The 9,856-nt window shown below is 52.1% G+C and overlaps 1 protein-coding gene and 2 pseudogenes across 1 annotated transcript, besides 2 other annotated features; all 3 read left to right on the top strand.

The window, feature by feature from the left end:
- Positions 1–9,856: a sequence feature (areas not merged during assembly with more than two copies in the genome that could not be assigned to a particular haplotype).
- Positions 498–2,804, top strand: Tc00.1047053507185.40 (annotated as a pseudogene).
- Tc00.1047053507185.26 lies at positions 5,984–6,832 on the top strand (annotated as a pseudogene).
- Positions 6,194–6,239: a microsatellite.
- Tc00.1047053507185.13 (uncharacterized protein) lies at positions 9,070–9,519 on the top strand (the record flags this gene model as incomplete). The annotated part of the gene is made up of 1 exon (XM_801112.1): positions 9,070–9,519. The coding sequence occupies one exon, from the start codon at positions 9,070–9,072 to the stop codon at positions 9,517–9,519; it is 450 nt and encodes a 149-aa protein (XP_806205.1).

The raw sequence follows: 9,856 nt of genomic DNA, 5'->3' as shown, positions 1-9,856 counted from the left end.
ATGGACGAAGAGTAAGTTCTATTGGGGAAACAGTGTGCTCCGTGTGACCGCATGTACTGAGGCGCCGTGTCATGGGTGGATGGGGATCGCTTCCGCGTGTGTCTCTTTGGGTGATTGCTTGCTCGGTGTGCATTGGCGTTGGGGCTGTGGCCGTGTTCCGTTGGCCATGGGATTGAACTGGAGGCGGTGGCGGTGTGTGCGTTTGTTTTCTGGAGGGCCGAATCCTCTTACCCGCGGACTGACAGCACTGCGATGGTGCCTGTGTGCGTGTGAGGGCTGGTGCGGGCGATGCTCCTCTGTGCTGTTCCTTCCGGATTGTCTTGTGTCCCGCTCTCCACGTGGGTGCTCTGCTCTGTTCTCCACGAACGTGTCTGATGTATTGCAGCTGCCGCTGTCCCCTCCACTTCTTGAAAGCACACAGTCACGCTAAGACATCAAGTGCGAATCGCTACTGTGAGATTCGAGGGCTCTGAAGGACCAACAGCACACACACATATATGCTCTCACGTGTTGCTGCAGTGAAGGCACCCCGCACACACAACCGTCGCGGCGTGACCGGATCCAGCGGAAGGAGGAGGAAACGAAGAGAGAGTGAGCCGCCGAGGCCCAACATGTCCCGACATCTCTTCCATTCTGCGGTGCCGCTCCTCCTTGTCGTGATTGTTTGCTGCGCCACCTGTGGAGCTGCAGCCGCTGTGGAGAACAGCGATTCAGTGGCGGATCCAAATTTTGAATGGAGAGGCGTCACTGATGATAAGGAAACTGTGGACTCGTTGGGCGTTCCCAGCATCCTGAAGGTGGGGACCGACGTGTTTGTGGTCGCCCAGGCGCAGTGCAAGGAAAGAGGTGAAGCATCCAATATCTTTACTGGCATTGCATCCCAACTTCTCACGGAAACAAAGGATAGCGCACCGGTGGAAGTAATGAATGAGGCCAAAAAGTATACGCAAGTACTGGAGGAAGGCACGTCCCCACACAGTAAGAAAGTAGATGTGAGCCGACCAAGAACAGTTGTGAATGGAAGCGATATTTACATGCTTGTTGGAAAATACAGCCGGACAGCTGTTACTAATCCGCAGGAGAGGGGTGCAGGTGACTGGGTACTTTTGCTGGTGGAGGGGGAAGTCAGTTCTGAAGAAAGTGGCAGTAATAAAAAAATCCAATGGAATAAGAACCAGCGACTGGCCGGCACTTTCCCTGAGGCCGAACGGGATTCCTTGATGCAGCTGGATGCAGGCGGTGGATCGGGTGTTCAGACGGATGACGGAACGCTTGTGCTGCCAGTGGAAGGCACGACGAAGAAGGGTGAATCGGAAAAGGGTGGAAAGACCGTCTCACTGTTCATATAAACCTTGAGTACTGCGAGTTGGACGCTGTCGAAGGGGATGTCTGACGGTGGCTGCGGTGATCCCTCCGTCGTGGAGTGGAAGGGAAAACTCATGATGATGACTGCGTGCGATGACGGCCGCCGCAGGGTGTACGAGTCCGTTGACAAGGGGGCGTCGTGGACGGAGGCGCTCGGGACACTCTCGCGCGTGTGGGGCAACAAACACAAGGGAAATGAGAAGGCGTTGGAAGCGGTTTCAGCACAGCGACGATTGAGAACAGGGACGTGATGCTCGTTACTCTGCCGGTGTATTCAAAGAATGGAGAAAAGAAAAGCGTGAACTCCATCTTTGGCTGACGGACAATACGCACATTGTTGATATTGGGCCGGTGTCCGGTGATGACGTTGCCGCCAGCTCCCTGCTGTACAAAAGTGCTGGAAGTGGAAATAATAATAATGAGAGGTTGATTGCACTGTACGAGAAGAAGAAGGGCGATGGGGACTCATCACTCGGCATGGTCTCTGTGCTTCTGAATGCACAGCTGAAGAGGGTGAAGAAGGTGCTGGCGACCTGGAAGGAAGTGGACGACCGTGTCTCCAAGCTGTGCCTTTCAACTGCTCCGAAGAATCCCTCAACTGGCAATGGCTGCAGCGCTGTTAAGATCACGGATGGGCTGGTTGGCTTTTTGTCCGGCAACTTCTCTGGTAACACATGGAAGGACGAGTACCTCGGGGTGGACGCCACAGTAAAGAAAGGAACGAATGGGGTGGCAACAGGGTATGCGGATGGAGTGACGTTCCATGGAGCGTGGGCGGAGTGGCCTGTTGGCAGTCAGGGGGAGAATCAGCTGTACCACTTTGCGAACTACAACTTCACTCTTGTGGCGACGTTGTCCGTCCACGGTGAGCCGAAGGGAGATACCCCCATTCCATTGATGGGTGCGACGATGAATGACAACAAGAAGACTGTGCTCCTGGGACTGTCGTACGACAAAGAGGGGAAGTGGCATTTGCTGTGCGGTGACGAAACGACCAAGGAGCTCCGCAGTAATTCGGAGCCAGAGACAACACACCAGGTGGCCATTGTGCTACGGAACGGCTCCCAGGGCTCCGCGTACGTCGATGGTCAGCGTGTGGGAGATGCGCCATGTGAATTGAACAACACAGATTCGAAAGTAATCTCACACTTCTACATTGGAGGGGATGGGGGCAGCGCAGGGAGCAAGGAAGACGTGCCTGTGACCGCGACGAATGTCCTGCTGTACAACCGCCCGTTGGATGAAATGAGATCCGCGTCCTCAACGCAAACAAAATTTCTATTCCAAAGCTGACAGATCTGAAAACACTGGCGGCAGGAGCAACGGGTGTCGGTACCGCTCGCCACTTTGGGGCAAATGGTGATGGCAGCACTGTTTGCGGAGGCGGACTGCTGCCACTGCTCCTTCTGCTTGGATTGTGGGGGATTGCCGCTTCTTGAGGAGTGTGTGGCCTCGGCGTGGAACAACTCAGCACCGAATTACTTCCCCATGGGAACAAATTTCACTCATAAATCTTTTTTTTTGCGTATTCTAAATTTATTTTACGGTTTGCTTCTTTTTGGTTGATTTTACTTTTTTTTTACTTTCTTTTGTTTCCGTGTCTTTTTCTAATCTCCCATCCCCCATCCCTTTTTTTGCTTTTGGGGGCAATCACTGTGGACCTTTTTTTCTTTTCTACTCTTCCCCCTTTTAATTGTTTCTTCTGCACTATTCCTGTGAGGGTGCCGTGTGTTTCCGCCCAACTGCTCCACTCGCACACCCACCGACACGCTCGTGACGACGGCCCTGTGCGCCTCGCCTGCTGCACGCATGAGGAGGGGCCGCGACGAACGGCGCGCTGAGGGAGCCGTGACGTGTGGGCGTGCGACGAGGGCCTGTGGGGCGGAGCACACATTTCTTCCCTCTTGTTTTGTTTTTTTATTGCGGCGAGGGCGGGCAGACACCCGCAGCGCCACACACACAGCCACACCCTGCCGCCGTGTTTTTAGGGTTTTGCTGCGTTCACTCTCCCGATGGGGTGACGCGACTCCCGTCGTGTCTGCGTGCTTCTCTCAGTCCCCACACACACGAGTGACTGTGCTCTGCGGGCCGCACTCACGCGCCGATGAGAGGGCTGAGGGGAGCAGCAACACGCAGATGACCCCATGAAATATAAACGATGTGCGGACACACGGAGGGTCGGACGGTTGAAAGACATTTAAATATCTTTTTAATTTTATTTTGCGGGCAAAATAAATGCGGACAGTTTGGTGTGGCCACAAGGCAGCCGGCTGCTTTTTTAAATTTGTGTGGAACAGTAATGGACGATTTCTTTTTATTTATAATTATTTTGTGTGATGGGGTTTATATAAGACGAGGGGAAAGTTTTTTTGTTTTCAATAAATATTGTGTGAATTGCCGCTGCTTGGGCTGCGGTGCAGTCATGGGTTTGAGCGGTCTTCTTCTTGTTGTTTCCGCCATGCGTCTCTGCTGTACATTTTGTGCGTCTCTCCACATACTCTGCTTCCATTTCTTTACTTCTTTGCTTTGTGTTTCTGTAGGCACGCACACACAAGTTGCACATTGCACTGGATTTGAATGCTTCTTTTGCAGTGCATGCTGGCAGTTGCGTGTGGCGGCTGTTGTCTTCTTCCGTGGCCACGAGGAGGGGAGAGAGGGAGCGCGCAGCCCGCGTCTCCTTTCCTGCGGGTGTGGTGCACCGCGTGTGACTGCGTTGAGTTGGGCTCCGTGTCCCATTGAGGGCAGGATGGCTTGAAATTTGTACTGCGTCATGATGGATGAGGGTCCACTGTCGTGTCTGGTGTGGTAGGTGCTCGCTCCGTGTGCGTTACGGCTGCTGGGAGTGCTGGAGATGTATCTGGTGATGCGGATGCGGTGGGTGTTCCGGTGAATGTGTCGTGTGCTCCGAATGACGGCAGCCTGAGCTGTCGTGTGTGTGTGTGTGAAGGAATTGTTCTGCTGCCAGTGCTGAGGCTGAGCATGAGAATTACACTTTCAGTGGCTTTGGTGTGCGCATGCATGGCAGGAATGGTGAGCTGGGTGCTGTGTGTCATGTGGCTAATGCGGTGCACACATGTAGCAACTGTGCTGCCGGCTGTGCAAGGAAAGAGGAAGGGGCCGCCGTTGCCTTCACGATGAATGTGACGACACATAAATACGCCGGTCCTTATGAATTGTGGTGGCGTCAATTTTCTCCCGATGGAACCATCCATCCGCCTGCACGGAGCGGCGATGCTGACCGGACGGGCATCTGTCAGTTGCCGCCACCCCGTGAAGGGAAGATGACACAAAATCTGGTGGGACAACTGCGCCGCAAGTGAATGCTGAGCCGTCACGTCAACACGAGGATCGGCGACGGTCTGCGGCGGCTGACGGACCCAACACCGTCGATCGGAGTCCCGCATCCAACACGGCGACCAACACGTCCGGGACGAGGCCTGAGTTTGCCAGCAATCCGAGCGAAGTGATGGTCCCGAATGCATCCAAGAAGAGGCCTTCCTTTGCCAACGGTCCGAGAATATTAGTGGCGTCGAATGCATCCGGGATCATGTCTGTCACTTGTGGCGGCAGGGAACACGTTGCTGCGGGTAACACGGACGAGGTGGGTGAGCGCAGCGCCAATGGACACTAAACTCCTTTCTTCAGAAAATGGCGTTGCAGGCAGTGGATTTGTTGCTGAGGGTGATGCGGGCGGATTGACTCAACGCAATGCCTCTGGAAACGAAAAAAAAAACCTCAATTGCGAGAATTCACCGCGCAGTATTCCGGGAGCGGTGGGAGTCCCGACGACTGCTTCGCCCTGCTCTACGACGCGAAATTGACACTGCGCGAGTTGACTGTTGACGGCACTGTGCGTGTGTGCGTGTATTGGGTGTTGCTACTTCTTCTGGGATTGTGTGGAGTTGTGGCGGTATTGTGAGCCACAGAGTGTGGAGTTGCGACTCCTCACGGAGAACATTCGCCGCGTTCTCTGCGTGTTTTTTTTTATTATTTACATTTTACTGTTGGCTTTGTTGTTTTCCTGGAATAATAAGTATCATTGCTGTTCCTTTATTTAATGGTCGGTTGCTGCACACTGTCATGAGTGAAGTACTTCTACCCCTTCTTGTCTTGTTTTTTTTGTTGTTGCCCACACGCGGTGCCGGCCTCATTGCTGTGCGTCCCACGGACTGCACGAAAGGAGGATTGGAGGAACAGGCCGGATGACGCACGAAATGTGAGGGATGTTGTGTGGGCTCAGGGAGCAGGACGATATTTTTTTGCTTTATTTTTTTGGTGCGGGCATTATGTATACAGAATCCAGTGGTCGTTTACATTTTGCTGCTTGGCACATAAAATAAAAGACGTGCCTGATCTATTTTTTTTTTTTTTACTTTTTGGGAGATTTGCTGGGCTCTCAACTTCGTTGCTGTTCTTTTTTACTGCATTTTTAACACTTTGTTTGCAGGGCGTTGTGTGAGTTCTGCAATTGCACCGATCCCAACTGCCTCGTGGTGTGTGCATTGCCATTTTTCACTGTGTGGAGGCTGTGTGTAGTGTAGCGGTCGTGTCTTTGCTTTTGCTCTGCGTTGACGGGGAGCTAGTTTGTGCTGAAGGCTACACGCAAGTGACAGGAGTGATGGCGATGATGATGACTGGCCGTGTGCTGCTGGTGTGTGTCCTCTGCGTGCTGTGGTGCGGCGCCGCGGTGGAGGCGAAGGGTGATGGTTCTGGGATAGGTGGTGGATCTCTTGTGCAATCATAAGAACTTGAAAAGTCTCCAGAAGACTCCCAAGGCTTAAAAGATGAAGCAGGAGGTCTTAAAGAAGAATTACCTCCCGCACCTGCAGAAGATGAAGATGAAGAGGATGAAGAGGATGATGATGGTGATAGTGCAGGGACAGATGAAGAAGAAAAAACAATAGGAAGGCAGGGTGTTCAAGAAGTAGCAATTGCACCGGACACAGGTTCCGGGGAAAAGAATTTAAGTGGCAGCGGGCAGGAAACAGGTCAATCAATTGTATCTCCAGAGGGCATTTCAGCTTCCGACAGTCGAGAATCAAATGCCAGTCCTACGCAAACGAAAATAGAAAAAAAGAATGACACCGACAAAAATACACCTGCAGTAAAGAACGCACTCACAACAGGTAACGGAGAGCACACACTGCCTGCGAGAATTGCGGGAGGAAATCCTCCACCATCCCCAGAAGGTGTTGATTCCCGTGAACAGGATGGCGATGACACGACGAGTGAAGATAAAAAAAATGTTCCGTCGCCTGAGACCGCAGCCACACCACAAAGCCACCGAGACAAAGGCTCAGAAGGGACTGGGTAAAACACGAAAGCAACGACAGTAACCGCCAACACAACTGATACGACGAACACACAAAACAATGACGGCAGCACCGCGGCCTCCCACACCACCTCCCCTCTTTTGCTTCTTCTTGTTGTTGCGTGTGCGGCTGCTGCTGCGGTGGTGGCCGCGTGAGAGTGAGGGAGAGAGAGCCGTGCACCGCCCGCACACACACTCTTCCTTCTCTCTCTGTGTGTGTGTGTCCCCTTGCATGGACTCTCGCCCTCACCTCACCCCACGAGGCACACACAATAATGTGCCCATTGTATATATGCATGCACACCCATGCAGGCCCGTTGGTGCTCTCTTTTGCACGACACGCACCGCTGCCGTCCTGCTTGGCTGCATGGGCGGAGCACCGTAACTGTTTCTGTTTTGTTTTTATTGCATTGAGTGGGCGACCTCTCTCTCTCTCCCTCTGTGTGTGTGTTTTGCTTTACGGGAGTAATGAGAGTGTGTGTGCGCTGGTCGTCCCACGCTTCGGCTTTTTGTTTTGTTTTCCTTTTTGATTTTGTGGTTGAGTGCACCCATTCCGCGGCTGCGTGTGTGTGTGTGTGTGCGATGATATGAGTAATTTGCGTGTGTGCTATCTGCCTCTCTCTGCCGTTGCTTTCTTCAGACTCTCTTGTGGCGCACAGCTGCTCCGCAAGTATAGGCGCTGCCAAACACACAAGCACATGCACACACACATGCCGTGTTTAAAACGCTGAGAATGCACGCACGCACAGGATTGTGGCTGCGGAGGCCCTCGCGAGGGGGGAAAAAGCCTGCATTTTGTTTTTTTTTTGACATGTTGCTCGGTGTGTGCTGACGCGTGACGAATAACAACACGCCCCAATAAGCGGAAAAGAAGTAAAACAAAATGGCGCTGAGCGGCACACCGGTAAGCCAAAAATACGCAATCACCAATAAAAAAGCCGGCGATCACCCAGCAGGCACATCAAGCGTCCTCAAAACCAACCTGGAACAGACAAAAAAAAAGAGACAATCATAGAAAACAAAGATCCCCGCCCCCAAACAGGAAAAACATTAAAGAAAACGCGATTCTTTTTTTTGTCCTTACTGCCGGGGTTGGCCGCTGCAAGAAATAAAAAATGGTAGGGCGGTGGCCCCGGACGTTGGATACAGGACGACGTGTCGAATTATCCAACTTGCAGTGGCTGCTGCACCACACGCTGTGGTCTAAATTTTTGTTTTGAATTATGAATGGTGGTGGTCAGAGACACTCTCTTTCAATGTCTGTTTGCGTGTTCACACACTGGACGCCAAACAACCCTGAACTATCCGCTGCTTGGAGGAATTTCGCGAGATCTTGCCCACAAGGGTGCTGCACTCGGCGGATCGTTTTCGAGTGGCTGCTGCACCACACGCTGTGGTCTAAATTTTTGTTTCTAATTATGAATGGTGGTGGTCAGAGGCACTCTCTTTCAATGTCTGTTTGCGTGTTCACACACTGGACGCCAAACAACCCTGAACTATCCGCTGCTTGGAGGAGTTTCGCGAGATCTTGCCCACAAGGGTGCTGCACTCGGCGGATCGTTTTCGAGCGGCTGCTGCACCACACGTTGTGGTCTAAATTTTTGTTTCGAATTATGAATGGTGGTGGTCAGAGGCACTCTCTTTCAATGTCTGTTTGCGTGTTCACACACTGGACGCCAAACAACCCTGAACTATCCGCTGCTTGGAGGAGTTTCGCGAGATCTTGCCCACAAGGGTGCTGCACTCGGCGGATCGTTTTCGAGCGGCTGCTGCACCACACGTTGTGGTCTAAATTTTTGTTTCGAATTATGAATGGTGGTGGTCAGAGGCACTCTCTTTCAATGTCTGTTTGCGTGTTCACACACTGAACGCCAAACAACCCTGAACTATCCGCTGCTTGGAGGAGTTTCGCGAGATCTTGCCCACAAGGGTGCTTCACTCGGCGGATCGTTTTCGAGCGGCTGCTGCACCACACGCTGTGGTCTAAATTTTTGTTTCGAATTATGAATGGTGGTGGTCAGAGGCACTCTCTTTCAATGTCTGTTTGCGTGTTCACACACTGAACGCCAAACAACCCTGAACTATCCGCTGCTTGGAGGAGTTTCGCGAGATCTTGCCCACATGGGTGCTGCACTCGGCGGATCGTTTTCGAGCGGCCGCTGCACCGCACGTTGTGGTATAAATTTTTGTTTCTAATTATGAATGGTGGTGGTCAGAGGCACTCTCTTTCAATGTATGTTTGCGTGTTCACACACTGGACGCCAAACAACCCTGAATTATCCGCTGCTTGGAGGAGTTTCGCGAGCTCTTGCCCACAATGGTGCTGCACTCGGCGGATCGTTTTCGAGCGGCTGCTGCACCACACGCTGTGGTCTAAATTTTTGTTTTGAATTATGAATGGTGGTGGTCAGAGACACTCTCTTTCAATGTCTGTTTGCGTGTGCACACACTGGACACCAAACAACCCTGAATTATCCGCTGCTTGGAGGAATTTCGCGAGATCTTGCCCACAAGGGTGCTGCACTCGGCGGATCGTTTTCGAGTGGCTGCTGCACCACACGCTGTGGTATAAATTTTTGTTTCTAATTATGAATGGTGGTGGTCAGAGGCACTCTCTTTCAATGTCTGTTTGCGTGTTCACACACTGGACGCCAAACAACCCTGAACTATCCGCTGCTTGGAGGAATTTCGCGAGATCTTGCCCACAAGGGTGCTGCACTCGGCGGATCGTTTTCGAGCGACTGCTGCACCACACGTTGTGGTCTAAATTTTTGTTTCGAATTATGAATGGTGGTGGTCAGAGACACTCTCTTTCAATGTCTGTTTGCGTGTTCACACACTGAACGCCAAACAACCCTGAACTATCCGCTGCTTGGAGGAATTTCGCGAGATCTTGCCCACAAGGGTGCTGCACTCGGCGGATCGTTTTCGAGTGGCTGCTGCACCACACGCTGTGGTATAAATTTTTGTTTCTAATTATGAATGGTGGTGGTCAGAGGCACTCTCTTTCAATTTCTGTTTGCGTGTTCACACACTGGACGCCAAACAACCCTGAACTATACGCTGCTTGGAGGAATTTCGCGAGATCTTGCCCACAAGGGTGCTTCACTCGGCGGATCGTTTTCGAGCGGCTGCTGCACCACACGTTGTGGTCTAAATTTTTGTTTCGAATTATGAATG

The sequence above is a fragment of the Trypanosoma cruzi genome, assembly GCF_000209065.1.
Source record: "Trypanosoma cruzi strain CL Brener chromosome Unknown tcruzi_1047053507185, whole genome shotgun sequence".
NCBI classification, from domain to species: Eukaryota; Euglenozoa; class Kinetoplastea; order Trypanosomatida; family Trypanosomatidae; genus Trypanosoma; species Trypanosoma cruzi.
The sequence above is the reverse complement of the archived record's forward strand: the minus strand, read 5'-3'. Positions and strand labels throughout refer to the sequence as shown.